We start from the raw sequence: 24,797 nt of genomic DNA on the forward strand, positions 1-24,797 counted from the left end.
CAAAATTTGCAGTTTTTTTGCCTGTCACAACACTACAAAAAAAAAAAAAAAAAGAATGCTATACAAAGCCATCAAAATGTCATATTCAAAATGGTATCAATAAAAACGGAGTTCCACCCTGCAAAAAAAATAAGAGATCACTTAGCTCCATTGACTGAAAAATTAAAAAGTTACAGGTCTTGGAAAATGATAACATGCCCAAAAAAAATTTAGATATATATTTTTTTTTTTTACAAATTCTTGATTATTTATTCATCATTAAAATAATAATAAAAAAACATGACAAGTTTTCTATCACGAAGTGTAATGATGAGGAGAATCATATTGCAGAGTCCTTTTTACCACACAATGTATGCCCTAAAAACAATTCCTAAAAAACAATGTCAGAATTGCTTTTTTTTTCAATTTGGTGCCACTTTGAATTATGGAAAAATAAAAAAGTTATGACTCTTAGAAGAATGTGAGGTGAAAACGAAAAAACAAAAATTGGACCTGGCGGGAAGAGTTTAAGGATCAGGGAATATTTTTTTTTTCACTTTCATTTTTTACCCTGCCTCTCCTAAGAGCCATGAGTATTTTATTTTGCCATTTATCGTAAGGTTTAAACAACTCTATAATTTGATACATTAGACTTTTTTCGTTTTTTTTAGACATGACAATATCAATTATTTTTTTACATTTATTTCATTTCTTTTTTTTTTAAGGGGGAAAAGGAGGTTGGTTTTAAATTTTCATATATTACTTCATTTTTTTTTTTTCAATATGTTTTGAAGCTTTTTGTTTCATCATTACTTTATTTTTTAGCCCTCCTCGGGGAATTGAACCTGCGATTGTTTGACCACTTCTACTACAGTATGTTCTGAAATTCCACAGCATAGCAGATTGATTGTGGATCTCTTAGGAAGCCAGCCTCCAGTGGAGTTTCAAAGGAAGTCTAGTATGACAGTTATGGGGCCTTCAGTAGGCCTGTCGCAGCAATGGTCACCCATCGGCTTACGGCAATCAGTCAATGTAATTTTTTAAATGGTTTAACTATAGCAAATGGAGATAGATCTAATTGCTGAAATTATAGGCAGATGCCGGCTATTTAACACAGTCATCGTCTGCCACGTATGAAGCAAGCTCAGCTCCTGAGCCAGCTTCATACTTTCTTTCAAAACTTGTGATGAAAATGTTTGTCGAAGGTCATTAAGTGTTTAAAGCAATTACATTTCTCAATAGCTCCAAGTACTAGAGTCTTACTGACATGGCTCAGGGTGGCCAAAAGGAATAGGCTATTTTTTCTCAGGAACATTGCCACAAGCTGGTGTTTGGTTATGCATCATGTTTGCAGCAGGTAATAACAGACAGAGGGGGTCTACTACATAATAAAGATAATTGTGAATTAATTAGCTGTGATAGTAATTTGGCAAGGTTCTCAATGTTCTGAGGACAATGTGCTGCTTGTAGTACTTGATAGGTGTATCCATAGTTGTCAAAGACATCATAGAACAACATGGAATGGACTACGTACTTTACAGTTACGTATTTTCACCAGTTCAGTCCAGGCCATTTACCCTTGTTCCAGATAGAGCACACTTTTGTTTTTTTTTTCATACATGCGGTTTTAAGAGCTGTAAAAAAAAATTCATTTGGATATTCAAATGTTTCTTGCATCTTTTTTCGTAATACGTTGCACTTCATTTTTATGTAAGTCAATTTTTCTTTTGCTGATATTGAGCAATATTGGTGGGAAAATAAGGGTAATACGTGCGTTTTCACCTTTTTTTCTGACCACAAACGACTACTAAAATACATTAAAAAATGTGTTACCCTTTCTGTAACAATAATTTCTATATTGAACATCTTTTTCAATAAGGCGGGGCAAGTAACAGTGATTTGGATCTGCAGATTGTTTTTCATTATCCTATTTTTACCCGGGTTTTTTTTTTCAATTAATTTACACATTAAGCCCTCCATGAGGGGCACTTCAACAAATACTTTCTTTTTAATCTTTTGTACCCTTTAACTGGGGCTGATATATTAGTTTCAGTTACAGTGGAAATGTAGCTTCCCAGCTGCTTAGCAGAGCTGACTTGATCTTCTAAGACCCAGCTCCTGGTCCCTCACTACACCTTAGTGATCACATGACCGCTGGGTCTGTTGGCGATTTCTATATCTGTATACATAGCGCTTTGTCTGTGCTGTGTATAGAGCTATAAGGAAGGCAGAATCAGTAATTAGCCATCCCTGCCTTCTATATGGGGAGTCTGACTGCATCTGACATCCAGATCTAAGCACTCACAGCTGCACAATCTACTATGCAGCATCATTTTATAACATCACTGCAGAGCAGAAAGTGGATCGTCCGTAAGTATAAAAGAAATGGACGGTCAGAAAGTACTTGAACACTAAAAATAAATAGAAAGAAACAGCTAGTCTCCTGTGATCTCCTATTGTATATACTCCAGTGTCTTCTATGTGCTGTATATGCTGCAGCCCCTGTGTCTCCTATGTGCTGTATAAACAGCACCCCCAGTGTCTCACATGTGATGTATATTTTCCAGTCCCAGCATCTTCTATGTTATGTATATGTTCTAGCCCTATTGTATCCTATGTGATGTATATACTGCAGATCTCCCACTGCTTGCGTTCTATAAATGTAATGTGAGCAGTGATGAATTTCCAACTGTGAAGGGACGTGCAGTGTAATATACATGTGTTTTGAAAGACTTACTGCTGCAAGTTCTTTCCAAAACTTATCATCACAAAGAACGATGCAAATCTGGAAAAGCAGTTGCGAGTAGCAACATGATCAATACCACTTAACATCAATCATCTCACCAAAGAGAAACCGTTCCAGCCATCACATTATGGGTGAGTTAATTAACTGTTTGTCCCAATATAGCAGGATAATTTTAAATTTGATAATTAGAGCGTCCCTCGAATGATGTTATCAATATCGAAATGGCCCTTGGTAGAAAAAAGGTTTACCATCCTTGGTCTAGAACGATATTATCATGTATATTTATTTAGTAATTTGGCAAAAGGAGTGAATCTAAACCAAAAAAAACTGAAAGACCACAGAGATCACAACAATTAACACAAAGTGGTACCAGCCAGTGACTGAGAAGAATCTGTGACTTCTCTGCATTCAGTGGTTTCTACTCACCTGAGAAGTCATATGTAGGAATCTCTTCTTTACATCGCTCATCACCCCTCACATATGTCTCTGTAGTATTAATATGAGTCAGATCTTTACCCTGAAACAAATATTGGAAAAGTCACAGACAGATGGAGACATCTATGATCAGCTCTAATCCTGCCATCTCCACCATTCTCATTACACAAGTATAAAACATATAATACTGGTGGATAAAACAAGACCTTCACAACCGTCTACACATCATAGGGGAGATCTTATGACATTTTCTCCTCATCTACCTGATGATCCTGAGGAACATCTGGATTTTCTTGTTTACATGTCTGTGGAAGAAGAGGACGGGGACATCTCTCTGGTGTTGTCCTCTCACTGGATAGAACTTGAGGAAACACATACAGGGACTGAATTCATTCTTTACATACATATAATTATAGACCGTGTGTATTTAGTCCTGTCTATTACCTGGTGATGTGAGGGGCTGGGGAACCTCAATCATGACGTCCTTGTACAGATCTTTGTGTCCTTCTAAATACTCCCATTCCTCCATGGACAAATAGACTGTGACGTCCTGACACCGTATAGGAACCTGACACATATATTGATACCGTCATCCCTTGATCCCTTCATAGCGTTACTGTTTAATGTCCCAGCATTCCCAGCAGTGTCACCTCTCCAGTCAGCAGCTCAATCATCTTGTAGGTGAGTTCTAGGATCTTCTGGTCATTGATGTTCTCATGTATCAAGGGTTGAGGTGGAGGCCCTGTAATTGGGCTCTGGAGTCTTCCCCATCCCTCAGACACAGGGGCCTGACAGCGCTCACTGGAGGTTTTCACTACTATGTAATCCTGGTTATGGAGAGACACAGTAATAAATCTCACTACAGACATTTCCAGAGTCCTCACCTCTCCAGTACTGTCTATCTGTTATTTCCATAGATAAGAATTATGTAATGGGATGACATCAGAATCTCTCACCTCTCCAGTAAGCCGGAACAGGATCTCTAGGGTGAGGTGTAATATCCTCTCCGCCATCTTGTCCCTGTCCCTATCCATCCTTGATGGGTCAATCAGGAAAATCCTCTTGTATAGAAGATCTCCACTGAGAGGATCCGATATTGTAGGAACTTGAATGAGAAGATGAGAAAACGTAAACTCATAAAAAACAAACAAGCAATTTCTCAAGATAATATGAGAAACCATATGAGGAGATATAAAGTAGCTTCTCCATATTTAAGGACAGATTATGTCACACCCTCACATGAACCCTGCAGCTAATCACTGGCCACAGAGGTGTTACCAACATGTATGAGAAATGAATAAAAGGACAATAACCACCACCAGGGCCACTTCACCTACAATGACCAATTATGTAAGAGCTGCAAATCAGCAAGCGATAACTACACTAAAGGAAAGATGATGCAGATTTGGATTTTGTGTGAGGAAATTACAATACTCACACAATTTATAGAATTATTAATGATTACTGATATGCATTGTTTGGGTGCAGTGTGGAGTGTTTACTTTGATTTATTTTTTACCTATCTTTTAATTATCTATAATAAAGTTTCAGCCTATTTTAAAATGTCTATAATGACATTATATTTAATATTATTTTTAAATAATAAAAATTTAGATTAAAAATCTAGTAAATGTAGTATTGTACATAAGTTTATTTTCTAGCTAGATTCCAGAGACTAACAAACGATGATGGTGGCAGAACAATTGCTAATAATAATGGACGTCTCCCCATAAAGTATCATATTTTTCACAGGATGATGTTGCCAATAATGATGGTTTTCTTGTGGGCATAAACTAAGTAATAACTTAAGGAAAGAGCATTTTGTTTGTTTGTTGGGTGAGCGTCGGCATGTATACCCTGTTATAAATGCAATATAACTTTAGTTACAAGTGAATTGAATGAGGCTGCTCATGTCTTGTCGGAATGTGGCCTGAAATTAGGAAAATTACATTTTCGCACAATTCCATGATGATAAAAAGCAGACATTTCCATTCCCTCTAAATTTCCACTCCAGAGAGACTTTGGATCCAGTTGGATGAACACGTAAGTGGGCTGCGCAGCTGAAGTAAATCAATTCTTCAGAGATGATGATGATGATGATGATGATGAAAAGGCTTTTTATTAACAATGCGTTTCAACGTACCGGCGTCTTTTTCAAGTGAAAAAAAACAAATGACATTTGTTTTTTTTTACTTGAAAGACACCAGTACTGCGTTGAAACGCGTTGTCAATAAAAAGCCTTTTCATCATCATCATCATCTCTGAAGAATTGATTTACTTCAGCAGCGCAGCCCACTTACGTGTTCATCCAACTGGATCCAATATCTCCTGGAGGATTTATCTTCCAGCCACGGGGCGGCAGCAGCTGTTCTTCTTCATGCCTTCATAGGAGTTATGCCTGTCACAACTCCATCAGGCGGGTGTAACCAGCACTCTCTTAATATCCCTCCATAGGGTATCACCCTATTGTGCGCTCTGTTCCCCACATTTAGATCTACACCCCAGAGAGAAAGTGTCATCTGTCCCCAAACCAGAGTGACCTCCCCTGTATATATGAGCACATCCAGCATTATATTACTGTACATATACACATGACAGAACTGGGGGGAGGGGGCACTATCTCCGGGAATGGAGGGGTTAATGCCCCCTGTATACATGAGCACATCCAGAGTTATATTACTGTACATATACACATGGCAGAACTGGGGGAAGGGGCACTATCTCCGGGAATGGAGGGGTTAATGTCCCCTGTATACATGAGCACATCCAGCCTTATATTACTGTACATATACACATGGCAGAACTGGGGGAAGGGGGCACTATCTCCAGGAATGGAGGGGTTAATGTCCCCTGTATACATGAGCACATCCAGCGTTATATTACTGTACATATACACATGGCAGAACTGGGGGAAGGGGGCACTATCTCCAGGAATGGAGGGGTTAATGTCCCCTGTATACATGAGCACATCCAGTGGTTATATTACTGTACATATACACATGGCAGAACTGGGGGGAGGGGGCACTATCTCCGAGAATGGAGGGGTTAATGTCCCCTGTATACATGAGCACATCCAGAGTTATATTACTGTACATATACACATGGCAGAAATGGGGGAAGGGGGCACTATCTCCGGGAATGGAGGGGTTAATGTCCCCTGTATACATGAGCATATCCAGCGTTATATTACTGTACATATACACATGGCAGAACTGGGGGGAGGGGGGCACTATCTCCGGGAATGGAGGGGTTAATGCCCCCTGTATACATGAGCACATCCAGCGTTATATTACTGTACATATACACATGGCAGAACTGGGGGAAGGGGGCACTATCTCCAGGAATGGAGGGGTTAATGTCCCCTGTATACATGAGCACATTCAGTGGTTATATTACTGTACATATACACATGGCAGAACTGGGGGGAGGGGGCACTATCTCCGGGAATGGAGGGGTTAATGTCCCCTGTATACATGAGCACATCCAGCGTTATATTACTGTACATATACACATGGCAGAACTGGGGGGAGGGGGCACTATCTCCGGGAATGGAGGGGTTAATGTCCCCTGTATACATGAGCATATCCAGCGTTATATTACTGTACATATACACATGGCAGAACTGGGGGGAGGGGGGCACTATCTCCGGGAATGGAGGGGTTAATGCCCCCTGTATACATGAGCACATCCAGCGTTATATTACTGTACATATACACATGGCAGAACTGGGGGAAGGGGGCACTATCTCCAGGAATGGAGGGGTTAATGTCCCCTGTATACATGAGCACATTCAGTGGTTATATTACTGTACATATACACATGGCAGAACTGGGGGGAGGGGGCACTATCTCCGGGAATGGAGGGGTTAATGTCCCCTGTATACATGAGCACATCCAGCGTTATATTACTGTACATATACACATGGCAGAACTGGGGGGAGGGGGCACTATCTCCGGGAATGGAGGGGTTAATGTCCCCTGTATACATGAGCATATCCAGCGTTATATTACTGTACATATACACATGGCAGAACTGGGGGAAGGGGGCACTATCTCCGGGAATGGAGGGGTTAATGCCCCTGTATACATGAGCACATCCAGCGTTATATTACTGTACATATACACATGACAGAACTGGGGGAAGGGGGCACTATCTCCGGGAATGGAGGGGTTAATGCCCCCTGTATACATGAGCATATCCAGCGTTATATTACTGTACATATACACATGGCAGAACTGGGGGAAGGGGGCACTATCTCCAGGAATGGAGGGGTTAATGTCCCCTGTATACATGAGCACATCCAGTGGTTATATTACTGTACATATACACATGGCAGAACTGGGGGGAGGGGGCACTATCTCTGAGAATGGAGGGGTTAATGTCCCCTGTATACATGAGCACATCCAGAGTTATATTACTGTACATATACACATGGCAGAACTGGGGGAAGGGGGCACTATCTCCGGGAATGGAGGGGTTAATGTCCCCTGTATACATGAGCATATCCAGCGTTATATTACTGTACATATACACATGCCAGAACTGGGGGGAGGGGGGCACTATCTCCGGGAATGGAGGGGTTAATGCCCCCTGTATACATGAGCACATCCAGTGTTATATTACTGTACATATACACATGGCAGAACTGGGGGAAGGGGGCACTATCTCCAGGAATGGAGGGGTTAATGTCCCCTGTATACATGAGCACATCCAGTGGTTATATTACTGTACATATACACATGGCAGAACTGGGGGGAGGGGGCACTATCTCCGGGAATGGAGGGGTTAATGTCCCCTGTATACATGAGCACATCCAGCGTTATATTACTGTACATATACACATGGCAGAACTGGGGGGAGGGGCACTATCTCCGGGAATGGAGGGGTTAATGTCCCCTGTATACATGAGCATATCCAGGGTTATATTACTGTACATATACACATGGCAGAACTCGGGGAAGGGGGCACTATCTCCGGGAATGGAGGGGTTAATGCCCCTGTATACATGAGCACATCCAGCGTTATATTACTGTACATATACACATGACAGAACTGGGGGAAGGGGGCGCTATCTCCGGGAGTGGAGGGGTTAGTGTGTTATCATGGTTGGAAACTGAATAACGGTTTTAAGCTCCGTTTTTTTTATTGGAATAAGTTCATATTAGTACAACAAGGTTATCTTCCAAGTTTCATTAAGATTTTTTTAGGGATTCAGTTTTTATGCGCCGCCATATTCTTCTATACCTAGGCCTATGGTAGTTTTTTATTACAGTTGAATTTTTTTTTTATGTATTTTTCATTTCCACTTCACTCTATTTAAAAATAAATTAGCAGAGGTTAAAACTGTAATTGTGTTTTCAACAAGGCAAACCCATACATTTCTATTTAGTAACTTTAAATTTCAAATAAACACTGAATCCCTAAGAAGATCTTGATGCAACTCTGAAAATAAGTTTGTCATTAATATGAACTTATTCCAACAAGAAAAACAGAGCTTAAAAATGTAATTCTGTTTTCAACAATGTTAAGGCTATGTGCCCACGTTGCATTTATGAAGCAGAAAATTTCTGCTGCATAAATGCAAGTCCTCTCCCGGAAAAACGCATGCGGAATTCCGCACGCGTTTATCGCGCATTTTTCGCGCGTTTATCACGCGTTTTCCACATGCGGAATTGCCTTGCGTTTTTTATGCATTGGACAAAGGCAATTCCGCTTGCGGAAACGCAAAATTAAATGACATGCTGCGGATTTTTGAACGCGGCATAAACGCTGCGGAAAAATCCGCAGCATGTGCATAGAACTTGCGGAATCCCATTGGGGACCATGGGGTGCGGATATACATGCGTTTTTCAAGCGTTTACGCTGCGGAAATTCCGCAGCATATACGCTTGAAAAATGCTACGTGGGCACACAGCCTAATTCATACATTCCTATATAATAACTTTACATTTCAAATAAACAGTGAATCCCTAAGTAGATCTTTATCGAAAAATTTTGCCTTAAAGCCCTTGTTTTTGTTTGTTTGATTTTCACACAAGACTATGGCAATGGCACAGTTTTTTTAAATGGTTTTCTTAATTTATATAATCTCTCTGATCTCAGTTTACTGATAAAATAAAATATACAGTTTACTTTATTTTAAAAAAAAATTAAGGGCTCACTCACACTGGCCGTTTCGGCTCCGTTATGTGCATGCGCTTTTTATGCACACGCGTATAAGAAAAGCATGCTGAATTACTGTGTCGCTGGTTTTTAGCTCACACAGTCATTCAAATAGGCGGCGGCAGTCCGTTCTGCGCGGCAAAAACGGACAAGCTGTCGCTTTTTTCTGCGCATCCGTTCGATGCGCAGAAAAAGCGTAGTGTCTGCACTAGCCCATTGACAACAATAGGCTCGCTTTTTCAGCGCAGAACGGATGCGCTGAAAAAACGCGCAAACGCTGTCTGTGTGAACGAGCCCTTATGAGGCAAAATTAAGCTGTCTGTTGTAAACACAAGTCTCATATATGTTACTGTAGATTTGAAATGAATGCTGAATCCTAGATCAGATGATGAAGTATAAATTACATAAAAGTATTTTCATTACAGAAAAATAATTAAGTGAACACTTACATGACTGAACGGATTACGAATATTGACATAACCTTATTTAAAACAAATCAAAACATAGCATCAAGTCTAAGTTACATAAAACTTTTATTTGGGAGAAATATTTAAATTAACATTTACACAACTGAATGGATTACGAATACTTGACAAAACCATATTAAAGAGTAACTAGCATGTTTGAAGTTTTTTTTTCTAGAACCCCCTTAACCCATTAGAACCTGTTTAAAATAAGAAAACTTCTTATTTACCCTCCTGTCGGCCCATGAAGCTCCTCTTCTGGGCCAAAGTGCAACTGAACAGTTGCCGGAATGCGCGTGCACGTGCATCCTCGGGCATTCATTCTCCTAAAACGTCTTCAATCTGAATACGCTTTAGGAGAATAGTTTAGCGAGGGACAGTTAGTTGCATGTTTTCAAATTAGTGATTTAGGGACAGATTATTGTAGGATGTGTGAAAAATGTAAGAATAAAAAAAAAGACCTATTCAAAATTTTTTTTTTATATATAATAAATGTTAATAACAAAAAATTGATAGTTACTCTTTAAAAAGAAATCAAACATATTCTGTTTACACTTAAAACATAAGTTGCTTAATAATGTTACATACTAACAAGGAAAAGGTACTTTACACCTCCAATTCAGCATTTTGACATTTTCTGCATTTGTACATAGATGGTAATTGTTTATCAGATAGTCCTTCACATGCTTTGTGGTACCAATCTTGGCATGCAAATTCACAGAAAACCATTTTCATATCTTCCTTTGTTGCACACACATTTCTATTAGGCTGGCAACAATTCACTCCTGCATAACAGATGCTTGAATTGGCTTCCCAAATTGTATTACATTAATTAGTCATCCAATTAAGAGTACAAAAGTTTTGAGGTCCTGGTTGCACTGTTGGTGTAAAATCTGCATCTGACCACCACTGACTACTTACTTCTGGGAGTGTCACAGTTGTATCACCAGTAACTGTGGTAACTTTTACTGTGCCTGGAACCACTGCTTGTAATTCAGTAGAAATAAAATCACGAAAGTTGTGTACTTCATCATGGTTTAGTCTAATGGTGGTCCCATTTGCTAAAACACGTGCCCAGATACAAACATAAACTCCACAACTGGAGCCATCCTTCTGTTTCAGGACATCAACTGGCTTCACCCATTTCCATGTTTTGTTATATGGCTCTCCTTCACGCAAATAGGATAGCACCTTCAGAAGAACATGGACTGCCTGTACAACTGTCTTATCCTCTGCACTGTACTTGCTGTCAATATAATAGACACTTCTATATTTTGGCACTACTATTGTTAGCACCCAATGGTTGCCAAATATATAGCAAGGTATTAATATGATATCCTTGTGCCATATGTTGTTTCTCTTCCCATGTATCATTGTAGTGTGATAGGGTGTTTTGCTTTTGGTCCACTTCTTGCAAAATGCATCAACGAAGTTACATGGAATGTAGGCAAATTTCAGGTGAGGGTTTTTCCCCATGGCTACACTACATTGTAGTGCCAAGTATGCATCAATAATTGTGTCATCCAGCCACTGCTAAATAAAGATATAAATCACTGCACTCCCTATGAGTGTGCACGAGTAGGGGCCAAACCCTGGTATATCAGATCAAAGAGCCTCGGCACTTAATCGTCCTTTTGCAAGAGAAAATTTATTGACTTTGTGAAATAAATCTGCACACAGAAATAACACCAAAACGTTTCGGTCTTAGCGACCTTCTTCAGTTGACTGTAGAAAATAGGACAATGTCATAGACAATTAGATACAGAACGATACAAATATCATTTCTAGATGACATAGTGAAAAAACAGCATATCATAAGTAGTGAAACAGAAATCCTACCCATTATATTATACAAGTGTGCACAGTAATGCATAAGCGAAATATATAGCACATAGATACACAGTATACTTTTCCATAATATGTAGGGAAATCACAAAGGAAGGGGTGGGGTGGGGGGGGGGGGAAGAAGGACAGGGAGAAGGGGACAAAGGTATGGAGCACATAGGTATGGGGGGAAGGGGAAGAAAAAACAGAACACAAGACAGCTGGCAGAAGTGGGCACATATCGGGTAATTCTGCGAGAGATGTGAGCAACAAGTGGGTCCCAATAGGGCTGCCTACAGGTGAGAAGGTGAAAGAAATCAGAGGCAAGGACCTCACAGAGTGCGCCAGAAAGGCGTGCTGTGCCAAAGGTTACCTGCTGAGAAGCGCGTGGGGGCATGGACATCACAACGCGGTCTCCACCGCTAGTTGGAGTAACCATAAGTGCAGAGAGGGAGGTTAATAAAGGGTCTAAAATGCAAAAGACGCGCGAATCCGAAACACCGGACTGCGCATACCGGAAGTGCCATACTACGCAACCGGAAATGACGTTTGCGGGTCACCGTCTGCGTTCCACAGAGGGAGAGCGCAAACCGGAAGTTCCGGTTTGAAGCGAACAGGAAGTGATGAAAGCCGGTGCGTTCCATGAAGGGATCACTTGCGTTCCAGGACGATGTACATAGCCAGGAGAGGGAAACAACGAGAGGTATAGATGGAAAACGAAGGGGAGGTGGGAGAGGACCACAGTATAAGGTGAATCTGCAACAAAAGAGACATAAGTTAGAGCGCACACGCGAACTTACATAAACACGCCAGTCAAAAACATGGTGGCAAATTGATTATAGGGTAACACTGTGTCAAAACAGTAATAAATAATAATAAATGATAATAAATAAATAATAAACTGAATATTGGAAAATGTACAACAGCGAACCAGATGGACAAAAGAATCTTAGGCCCACATGTATGGGATAATCCACCCCGATTGAGGACCCAGGTGACAGTACATCAAGAGGTGCAACATAGTAACTGTATATAAACAGACAGAGGAGCAGGGGAGACTTTAGTTAAAGGAGAGGAGGTCGTATTCCCTATTCAATCCCCTGGGAGAAAGGGTGTCCAATGTGTGGATCCAGAAGGCTTCCCTCTGTTTAAGGAGTAGGGTCCTGTCTCCACCGCGGCGCGGCGGTACCACTTGTTCCAGAACCTGGAACCTAAGTTGGGAGATGTTGTGTCCTGAAGTAATGAAATGATAGGGGATTGGTAAGAGTAGATTTTTACACCTGACCGTAGATTTGTGCTTTGAAATTCTGTCACGGATTGGTTGCGTGGTTTCGCCTACATAGAGGAGGCCGCATGGACATTTGATGAGGTAGACGACAAACGAGCTGTCACAGGTGAAATACCCTTTGATAGTATATTTCCTACCGGTGTGCGGATGGTGAATTGAGTTCCCTTTAGTAACATTGTTACACTGCCTACAATGAAGGCAAGGGAAGGTACCGGTTTTGGGTTGTTGAAGGAAGCGTTGTGCGGCCTCCTCTATGTAGGCGAAACCACGCAACCAATCCGTGACAGAATTTCAAAGCACAAATCTACGGTCAGGTGTAAAAATCTACTCTTACCAATCCCCTATCATTTCATTACTTCAGGACACAACATCTCCCAACTTAGGTTCCAGGTTCTGGAACAAGTGGTACCGCCGCGCCGCGGTGGAGACAGGACCCTACTCCTTAAACAGAGGGAAGCCTTCTGGATCCACACATTGGACACCCTTTCTCCCAGGGGATTGAATAGGGAATACGACCTCCTCTCCTTTAACTAAAGTCTCCCCTGCTCCTCTATCTGTTTATATACAGTTACTATGTTACACCTCTTGATGTACTGTCACCTGGGTCCTCAATCGGGGTGGATTATCCCATACATGTGGGCCTAAGATTCTTTTGTCCATCTGGTTCGCTGTTGTACATTTTCCAATATTCAGTTTATTATTTATTTATTATCATTTATTATTATTTAATACTGTTTTGACGCAGTGTTACCCTATAATCAATTTGCCACCATGTTTTTGACTGGCGTGTTTATGTAAGTTCGCGTGTGCGCTCTAACTTATGTCTCTTTTGTTGCAGATTCACCTTATACTGTGGTCCTCTCCCACCTCCCCTTCGTTTTCCATCTATACCTCTCGTTGTTTCTCTCCCCTGGCTATGTACATCGTCCTGGAACGCAAGTGATCCCTTCATGGAACGCACCGGCTTTCATCACTTCCTGTTCGCTTCAAACCGGAACTTCCGGTTTGCGCTCTCCCTCTGTGGAACGCAGACGGTGACCCGCAAACGTCATTTCCGGTTGCGTAGTATGGCACTTCCGGTATGCGCGGTCCGGCGTTTCGGATTCGCGCGTCTTTTGCATTTTAGACCCTTTATTAACCTCCCTCTCTGCACTTATGGTTACTCCAACTAGCGGTGGAGACCGCGTTGTGATGTCCATGCCCCCACGCGCTTCTCAGCAGGTAACCTTTGGCACAGCACGCCTTTCTGGCGCACTCTGTGAGGTCCTTGCCTCTGATTTCTTTCACCTTCTCACCTGTAGGCAGCCCTATTGGGACCCACTTGTTGCTCACATCTCTCGCAGAATTACCCGGTATGTGCCCACTTCTGCCAGCTGTCTTGTGTTCTGTTTTTTCTTCCCCTTCCCCCCATACCTATGTGCTCCATACCTTTGTCCCCTTCTCCCTGTCCTTCTTCTCCTCCCCCCCACACCCCCCCTCCTTTGTGATTTCCCTACATATTATGGAAAAGTATACTGTGTATCTATGTGCTATATATTTCGCTTATGCATTACTGTGCACACTTGTATAATATAATGGGTAGGATTTCTGTTTCACTACTTATGATATGCTGTTTTTTCACTATGTCATCTAGAAATGATATTTGTATCGTTCTGTATCTAATTGTCTATGACATTGTCCTATTTTCTACAGTCAACTGAAGAAGGTCGCTAAGACCGAAACGTTTTGGTGTTATTTCTGTGTGCAGATTTATTTCACAAAGTCAATAAATTTTCTCTTGCAAAAGGACGATTAAGTGCCGAGGCTCTTTGATCCAGCCACTGCTGTCCACTTAAAGTATCCATGTTGATCTTCTTGATCATTATACGGTCCACTTCAGCGATAACATCATTTGGTAGTTTATGTGCATGTGTCTCAGCAATTGCACTGATTGACTTCATTCCACTGGTTTTATAGTATTTCAGTGATTCTGCCTCTGATCTTATACTTTGTTTTGGGGTTGATGTTTTCAGAGGCTTTTGCAAATTTAGTTTCTTTTTCACAATGACCGCTTTTGACTTACTTGCTGGAACAACCTTTTTTGTGGTTAAGACATGAAGTTTAGACATACCTACGGATGGTTCAGGTGGTGATATTTTAACAATTTTTGCAGTTCGTGCACTGTATCCTGGCATAACTTGTGTTGTAAGTATTGCCTCCTCGTCTCCATTATTTAGATTCATGCTTTGGATTGAGTCATCAGCTGGAGATGTCAATAATGGTTTAGAAGTGAACTTCCATCCACTTTTTCCTTTTCCCCTTTGTTTTTGCACAACCTGCTTAGATTTCCTTCATCTGTCTCCTCCCTTGGATCCAATCCCACTGATAGCTGAACTGCCATAATGTGGTGACACTGTCTGGATAATGGACATGAACAAGAAGTCTTTGGGAAAAGTTGCACAATGTAAGATTCATTTTTAAAACCTTTAACGAGGAATACTTTCTGCTGTGGCACCAACACAATACCACCTGATGTATTGAGAATTCCTTCTGCCATTGTTCTTCTTGGCAGATGGCTTCCTGTTTTACATGCATTTTCTTTTGTGATCACAAGTTTTTGTTCCTTTACAAATTCCACCAAGCTTTCGGGTGTTACCAGTACTTCAGGAAATGATACATCAGCTGGGTTAAGAGCTCGGAACTCTCCTTTCAGGTTGAAGTTACCCAGTCCACATCTCCCTCTCAGAACTTCCTTCGTGTAGTAAGAAGTTAAGTAAAACATAGACAGAACAAAACCTTCCATGTTTATTTCTTTCCCATCATGAAGTCTTCTTAGCACAGAATTAAAACTCTCACTTTGATTTGTTGTTATTCCTGAAGGTTCTATGAACATGTTGTGTTCTTCTAAAAGCCACCGTGCACAGTAATTGAGGATATCTGATTCCAGGTGCTTCTTATAGTAAGTGAGGAATTCTTCTGTCCAATGTTGGCTAAGTTCTTCTAACTTACTTACATATTCGTTTGGTGTCTTGCTGTTCATTAAACTGTAAATACAGCTTTCATATGTTAATTTGTCCATTTGTTGTCCACCATGCCTTTGCGTCCAGTATTGCACATCTTTCCTCATGTGGTTCCAATACAGGAATCGTTTAACCTGGGGAAGCTGTGCATCTATACTGTTTGTAATTGCCTTTTCACGGTCAGTAATGATTTTCACCATGTTGCTGTTAAATGCTGGACACTTTTCAGAAATAAAATTGAAGAACTTTCTGTGTGTACCTTCATCTTTCTTTTGGTGCATCAATATGAAAATTGGAATTACACATGCATTTTGAAAAGCAGGGTGGTTAAATGTGACAGTAGTCACATAAAAATCACCAAACTCGAAAGTTGTGTCACAACTAAAGTTGCTGTCCTTGTGTTTTGCAAATGTATTCGCTTCTTCTATTAGTTCTTCTTTTGCAAGGATACAATAGAAATCATGTAGGACATCTAGCTGCATTACAAAACCACCAAACAAGCGCTCCAATTCAACTATGGAATAAACATTATCTTGGCACAAACGACGCTTTACACACTCTCTCATAGCACTGTTTTGTGCCTGCTTTACATCACGCGGTCCTAAAGCAGCTTCATATTGTGGAGGTTTGAAACGTGTACACTGTGCTTTATAAACTTTCATGTGTGGCTGTGATAAGTTTTCCCTCTGTTCTTTAATGATTGATGGTGCAGTAGTAAAAAATATCTTGTTCTTGTAGTGTTTGCGATTACCATGGGCTTTAAGCTGCATTGTATTTGGATTTCCAAAGTACTGAATTAGCCTGCAACTGTTATCAGTTTGACCGAGGCTAAAAATGTACTTTTCAAAAAGTTCACATGCCTCTTCTGGTGGGTGTCTTGGCTTGTATATAACCTTGAAGCATGTTTCCCCTTTAAAGGTATACTTATTCCTGGAGATGTAATCAAACTGCAATTGGTCTGCTATGCAATCCCTTGCTTTTCCTTCTTTGTAAAAGTAAAACACATCACCATGCTGTGGATTAAGTGGTGGCAAATTGGTCACCCTACACTTATCACCTTTCTTCAGAATCTCAAATGCTTCAGTTGGTGTTAATTTTGTCAGTATTTTTGTGTAAACATTGTTATTGGTAATATTTTTGGGCTCATAAATCACAAATTCATCCTTACCAGTTGAATTACTTTCATGTAGCCCTTTCTCTGAACAGTAACTGTTGTCTCCAGTGAATGATTCCATGTCATCAGACACTGCTTCACTCTTGTTGTATTTACCAAGAGCGCTGTCATCACAACCCTTCTTCATTTCATTCTCCAGTTCTGGTTTTTGTTCATTTAATGTAGGCAGACTTTGTTCACCAATAGTTTGAGAAAGAGGTTGCCATGGGATTCCTTGTTTTTTACATTTTTCTTTGTTTGTGACTTTCATAATACAGTCTCTAAAGTTGAAATCTGTGTCCCAGAGGTTTCTACATGCTAAGCTATAATTTCGGATAAGTTTTTTTCTGTGCGTTTTGGTTTTTGGCGCTACTTCTTCTGCAAGCTTGCACCAGAAGCTCCCACTACTAACGCTTGAATTCACTTCAGTGTTTGGACTTCTTTCAAACACTCTAGTAGCAGCTTTCAATAAGTCTTCAGTGCATATACATTTCTTTAAATTTCCACCACTTTTTGGTTTCTTCTTATTGTGAAATGGAAGAGACAATGGTAAAAATCTTGATGTTGAATGTGAATTAGTTGTCTCTGAAACTGTTTGTTCGGAACTTAATTTTGTCACGTCCTTATTTTTGCCTGTTTTTTTTTGTATTTCTTCATTCTCTGGTACTGTAGATTCTCTTTTATTTTTCTTTACCAAAGATTTGATGCCCATTGTTCAAAATTCCTGTAAAGAACTTTTTTTTTAATTATGAAAAAAAGATACAGAAATTCAAACAATATAAAAACCAAAACAAGAAGTCATTTAAAGATTAACTATCATTTACCTTTTTTTTTTTTTTTTTGGGGCCCCCCCTCCCCCCTGAACCCATTTGGACCAGTTTAAAAATAAAAAACTTCTTCATTACACTCCTGTCGATCCATGAAGCTCCTCTTCTGGGCCATCCCGCAACTGAACAAATGCCAGGATGCACGTGCACGCCGGCTGATGACGTGTGCGCGTCCTCGCCGGAGTGCCCGCACATCGCAGTATACAGAGCGATGCTGCGCAGGCAGTATCGGTCTGTATACAGAACGTATATACGCTGAAGCCTCGGGAGATGTCTCCCGGGGTTGCAGTGCAGTAGATTACATGGCGCCTGGGATGGCACGGCTGCCATTCATTCAGTACAGCGGAGCGCTGGCTCTCTTCCCATGAGAAGCGAGCTAAGCACTCATGTGATGCCCGGGGACGCGCATTCATTCTACTAAAGCGTCTTCAATGTGAAAACGGTTTAGGAGGATAGCTTGGCAAGGGACAGTCGGTTGCGTTTTTGCAACTGAGTGATTTAGGCTAAGTTCACACGGTGCGTTTTGCTGCGTTTTTTGCTGCGTTTTTTATGCTAATTAAGTAGCAGCAAAAATCTTTGGAAAAACCATGAACTTTTGACCTGCTTGCAAAATGTTGGTTTGCCACGTTTTTGCCTTATCATTGCTTCCTATGGAGCAAAGCAGCAAAAAACGCAGCAAAGATTTGACATGTTCATTCTTTGAAAAAAGCAGTTAATAAACAAGAAATGCAGGTAAAAAAGAACAAGCGTGTGAACAGCAATTCTGCAAATCTCATAGACTTTGCTGGTACTGTACTTTGCTGCTTTAAATTAGCATAATTAGTATAAAAAAACGAAGGAGAAAAAATGTAGCAAAAAACGCAGCGTTAGGGACAGTTTAGTGTAGGAATAGTTACAAAAACTAAAAAAAATAATAATAAAGACCTATTCAATTTTTTTTACATAATAAAAATATTAATTTAAAACAATTGATAGTTACTCTTTAAATAAAAATATATATATATATATTAATTTAATTATTTAATGAAAAATTAGAAATCTTAAATTATTCAAAACTACTTGAAGCCAAAGCTGATTCAATAAAATAAAATTCAGTCTGAAATGAAAAGCAATTTTAAAATTTAAGTAAATGTATATGTGGCGCCCAGCTGCGCTTGGTACCAAGTGCACAGGGAGAGGAGCAAGTGTGCAGAGCAGTTCCAGGTTGCTGTGTGAGGTAAACTAGGCCTCCAGAAATCCTGAGGCCCAGTCCAGACTCCGGAGCTCAAGTAAGTGAGCCCAAGGCGTGCCGACGCCGTTTAGAGCGGTGAAGCGTGGCAAGATGCCGTTAGTGTGAGTAGCCTAGTGAAGGCCCGAGCGTGGCCGAAGGCGAGTCGAGAGTTAGTAGCATTGGGGGCAGAGGAGCTTAACCAGCTCACCCCGAAACTTATACCGGACACCGGGTCCGAAGTTACCGGGATCTCTATGACCCAGTAAAGTACAACTGGAAACCCTGGAGAACTACAGGTCTCAGGATCACTAAAGCGCTGATACGTAACAGAGCCAGGAGACACATAGGCCTCGCAAGCTGGGAGCGTGCACTCCAAGAGAAGGCCCTACCACAACTTCAGCCAGTGCAGGACAGAGACAAAGTTAGGCCTAGCTACAGGCAGGTCAGAAACTTACCACACAAAGGCAGGAAACGGGAGGCCCTATCCCCGCTCCCTGGGGGAGAATCCGGCAATGCACCCTTCACCCTACAGCGCTCCGGGATGTGCCTGAATTCCATCAGTAAAAGGTACTGAAGAGAACTGTGTTTGCCTGTCTTTCCGTAGGCCCGACTGGGCTTCCCCGTCCTGCATTCCCCTCTTCATACACTGCACTGGGGCCTAGCTCCACCTGTGGGGAGCTATACCACCGAGCTGCCTTATCATTGGCCTCAGCGGACTGCCGCAGCGCTGGTGAACCTCACCAGACACCACAGGTGGCGTCACGAACTTCCATATAATAATCATCCACCCTTTTTAAAGAGAGGCCCAGAGTACGGGGCCGGGAGCCGACTACCGCGACATCCCCAGTAACAAGGCCCGGGTTCCGAGTAGTCCCCATCCCCTGGGCGACACATATACTTAAGATTAGTATCAAAAGAAGCTAAGCCATAAATCACACAAAACTTCATACTACCTTTTTGTTAGTTCTTGAATGTAAGCATACTGAAGAGAAATATCCTATGTAGCAGGGTTGTCCAGTGGACCTTTTCTCCAAATTAGTGAAATTGTATCCTCTGAAATGTCAGAAAAGTTGGTAACTTTTACACCATATCCACAAATACTTTGTATGAGACACTAACAAGGTATATCCTTTAAAATAGAAGCACTTTAGATAACAGTTATGATGCTGTATATTCCTACATTTTAACTGTAAATAGTAATAGACAACGTATAAGACAGTAGGGTGAGTATGGTAAGGTCAACAACCATGCCGGCTTAAAGCACTTTCCTACCGGTGGCGTGAAGAAAATTTGACAGACCGTGCAGAGGTCCAACGTTTGCAGCTACCAGTACAGTACTCCAAGTTTTATCCCCAACAAAACCAAACCGAAGAATTATCATCCATCCTGGAAGTGAAAACTTGACTTCAGCAGAGGCAGCTACATTGTATGGAGCCATTTATTATATGGCATGCAGGGGCGTACATAGGAATCATGGGGCCCCATAGCAGAAGTTCTAATTGCCCCCCCCAAAAAAAATGTAAATAATTGTCGGGATCACAGAAGAGCAGATCTCACAACTTTCCAGCCTTTACATAGTAATTTTCCTCCTGCTGAAGTCCTAGGTTCCTCTTTCATTGCCCCCATAAGGTATGATGCCAAAAAAAGTGCCCCCCCCCCCAAACACAGTGATACGCCCAAGGTGAATTCCTCCACATGCGCAGTATAATGACCCTACTGTACCCCATCTCAACTCCCAGGGCAAAGTATGCTGAACCCAACACAGTATGATCCCCTAACTGTGACCCCCTAGAGCTAGAGGGGATGGTAGGTAATAAGGGAGGGTGTTATACATAATAAAAGATGAAACTAAATAATTAAGGACAACGCTATACATAATAAGTGAGTACACTATATACTAAGGGACTGTGCTATACATAATAAGTGAGTACATTTTATACTAAGGGACTGTGCTATACATAATAAGTGAATACACTATATTCTAAGGGACTGTGCTGTACATAATAAGGCTACATTCTTGTATCTGTGTGCAGTGTTGGTGTGCTGCCCTATTTTACAGACATATTGAGCATGTCCTATTCTAATCCTCAAAATCGGATCAGAACAGGACATTCTCTGACCCTCACAGATCTCATTCTCAGATCCATGATTTTCATGGATGTGTGAATGGATGTATAAAACTCTACGAGTCCATGGACCATTCGATAAAAAAATCTGGACATTTCTCACACAAATGTGAGAATGCAGCCTAAGGGATTTTACAGATAACTTTATCACTCCAAGTCACACAGTGCAGATACAGAATAATATTTACATCCAGGCACTTACCACTGATGTCTCATCTGATCAGAGACGGTTTCTGCTGTTTCTTCTCCGTCTGGTCAGACCTTCATGTCGACATTTCCCAGCCACGACTCGTCTTGTCACGATGATCTCCAGCCTAGAAAATAACAAGGTCACATATATTGTGTATATATATACATGAATCTCCCTCACACTGCGCCCCTGACTACAGATATGTACTCCCCCCCCCCCCCCCATTAATATACTATTAGCCACTTAGTAATCAAAATATAAAGTGATAAGCAGCACTGTGCCCCCCATTAACTATAATCTCCTCCGGCCAATAATATAAATTATTCAGTCTCTGTGACTTTCCCCAATTAACTGTAAGGCTGTGTGCACACGGAAAACATACAAGGCTTTACCGTACAAGCAAAGTGAAACCCCCATAATTGCTCTCTCCCAGCACCCCCATGATTGCTCTCTCCCAGCACCCCCATGATTGCTCTCTCCCAGCACCCCCATCATTGCTCTGTCCCAGCACCGCCATCATTGCTCTGTTCCAGCACCTCCATCATTGCTTTGTCCCAGCACCCTCATTATTGCTCTGTCCCACCACCCCCATCATTGCTGGCCCCATTGCCACCAGCCCCATCATTGCTGTCCCCCACCTCCCCTCATTCTCCTGTTACTCTCCTCAGCATTTCAGTAAAAAAATAAAATAAAAAGAATACAACTTACCTCTCAGCCTGCTCCACTGCAGTATCCTCCTCGTTCCCGGCAACTTTCTCCCTGTCCCAGGCGCACGCTGCATGATGACGTCATCAAGCAGCGCGCGTCTGTGTCAGGGAGGAAGCGCCAGGCAGGAAGCAGAGGACGAATCCCTCCAGCTCCGCTGCCATTTTCATGGCAGCGGAGCTGCAGGGATCGCTCCCTGCCCGCCGCTCAACATTAGCCGCCCGGCAAGTGCCCCCCTGACCCTCCAGGCCCCGGTGCAGCTGCACCGGCGGTATGTCCGCCCCTGGACTGCTATGGGCCCCCCCCCGGCTCACGGGCCCCATAGCAGTCGCGTGGTCTGCCGCCATTGGCGGTACGCCACTGATGGCAAGCTAGATTGAGGACAGATAACATTTACTGTGCTATATTTAGATGGAAGATCTAGTTACCATTAGCAGAGATTATTTTGGGAAGAAAGTTGAACACCCATACATTCCTATATAGCAACTTTATAATTCAAATAAAGACTGAATCCCTAAAAAGATCTTGATGAAACTGGAAAAATAACCTTATTGTACTAATATGAACTTATTCAAATAAAAAAAAACGGAGCTTAAAACTGTTATTCAGTTTCCAACCATGATAACCACTCTAGGCATAGGTATGGAAGAATATGGCGGCACATAAAGACTGAATCCCTAAAAAAAATCTTAATGAAACTGGGAAAGTAACTTTCTGTCACTAATATGAACTTATTCCAATAAAAAAAACAGAGCTTAAAACTGTTATTCGTAATACTTACCAAAGTGATGATGGGAGAGCCTGGTGTTGCAGCTTGACTTCTGTAAGATATGCCCCAGCTAGCATGTCCACTTACTCTGCATTCTGTGGTTGCTAGGGTCCTGGATGTGTGAGAGGAGGGTTTATAAACTATCTCAAGGTAGACAATATTAACATTAGCTTCCAGCCTTATCTCACTCTCAAAACATCCCCCTGCCTCTCTCAGCTCAGGAACACAGAGAAGCGAGTTGTAACTGTAAAAAATCTACCATAGGCATAGGTATAGACAAATATGACTAAAAAATCTACCATAGGCATAGGTACAAAAATCTACCATAGGCATAGCTACAGACAAATATCTACCATAGGCATAGGTACAGACAAATATGACTAAAAATCTACCATAGGCATAGGTACAGACAAATATGACTAAAAATCTACCATAGGCATAGGTATAGACAAATATGACTAAAAAATCTACCATAGGCATAGGTACAAAAATCTACCAAAGGCATAGGTACAGACAAATATGACTAAAAATCTACCATAGGCATAGGTACAGACAAATATGACTAAAAAATCTACCATAGGCATAGGTACAAAAATCTACCATAGGCATAGCTACAGACAAATATCTACCATAGGCATAGGTACAGACAAATATGACTAAAAATCTACCATAGGCATAGGTACAGACAAATATGACTAAAAATCTACCATAGGCATAGGTACAGACAAATATGACTAAAAAATCTACCATAGGCATAGGTACAGACAAATATGACTAAAAAATCTACCATAGGCATAGGTACAGACAAATATGACTAAAAAATCTACCATAGGTATAGGTACAAAAATCTACCATAGGTATAGGTACAAAAATCTACCATAGGCATAGGTACAAAAATCTACCATAGGCATAGGTTCAAAAATCTACCATAGGCATAGGTACAGACAAATAAGACTAAAAAATCTACCATAGGTATAGGTACAAAAATCTACCATAGGCATAGGTACAGACAAATATCTACCATAGGCATAGGTACAGACAAATATGACTAAAAATCTACCATAGGCATAGGTACAGACAAATATGACTAAAAATCTACCATAGGCATAGGTACAGACAAATATGACTAAAAAATCTACCATAGGCATAGGTACAGACAAATATGACTAAAAAATCTACCATAGGTATAGGTTCAAAAATCTACCATAGGCATAGGTACAGACAAATAAGACTAAAAAATCTACCATAGGTATAGGTACAAAAATCTACCATAGGCATAGCTACAGACAAATATGACTAAAAATCTACCATAGGCATAGGTACAGACAAATATGACAAAAAAATCTACCATAGGCATAGGCACAGACAAATATGACTAAAAATCTACCATAGGCATAGGTACAGACAAATATGACTAAAAAATCTACCATAGGCATAGGTACAAAAATCTACCAAAGGCATAGGTACAGACAAATATGACTAAAAATCTACCATAGGCATAGGTACAGACAAATATGACTAAAAAATCTACCATAGGCATAGGTACAAAAATCTACCATAGGCATAGCTACAGACAAATATCTACCATAGGCATAGGTACAGACAAATATGACTAAAAATCTACCATAGGCATAGGTACAGACAAATATGACTAAAAATCTACCATAGGCATAGGTACAGACAAATATGACTAAAAAATCTACCATAGGCATAGGTACAGACAAATATGACTAAAAAATCTACCATAGGCATAGGTACAGACAAATATGACTAAAAAATCTACCATAGGTATAGGTACAAAAATCTACCATAGGTATAGGTACAAAAATCTACCATAGGCATAGGTACAAAAATCTACCATAGGCATAGGTTCAAAAATCTACCATAGGCATAGGTACAGACAAATAAGACTAAAAAATC

General features: G+C 41.0%; 1 protein-coding gene across 1 annotated transcript in view; it reads right to left on the reverse strand.

Annotated features, from left to right (window-relative positions):
* The window catches only part of LOC141270668 (gastrula zinc finger protein XlCGF66.1-like), a 35,818-nt gene that overhangs the window by 7,287 nt on the left and 3,734 nt on the right, over positions 1-24,797 (reverse strand). The window contains exons 2-6 of the mRNA XM_073680764.1: positions 4,117-4,265; positions 3,811-3,987; positions 3,605-3,728; positions 3,424-3,521; positions 3,152-3,242 (exon numbers count right to left, since the gene is read on the reverse strand). Coding sequence (XP_073536865.1) covers positions 3,152-3,242; positions 3,424-3,521; positions 3,605-3,728; positions 3,811-3,987; positions 4,117-4,194 — 568 coding nt within the window. The 5' untranslated portion in view covers positions 4,195-4,265. The remainder of the gene's footprint in view (positions 1-3,151; positions 3,243-3,423; positions 3,522-3,604; positions 3,729-3,810; positions 3,988-4,116; positions 4,266-24,797) is intronic.

Source organism: Phyllobates terribilis, unplaced genomic scaffold (genome assembly GCF_046119375.1).
Source record: "Phyllobates terribilis strain yellow unplaced genomic scaffold, ASM4611937v1 Scaffold_5__5_contigs__length_657084704, whole genome shotgun sequence".
In the NCBI taxonomy this organism is placed as follows: Eukaryota; Metazoa; Chordata; class Amphibia; order Anura; family Dendrobatidae; genus Phyllobates; species Phyllobates terribilis.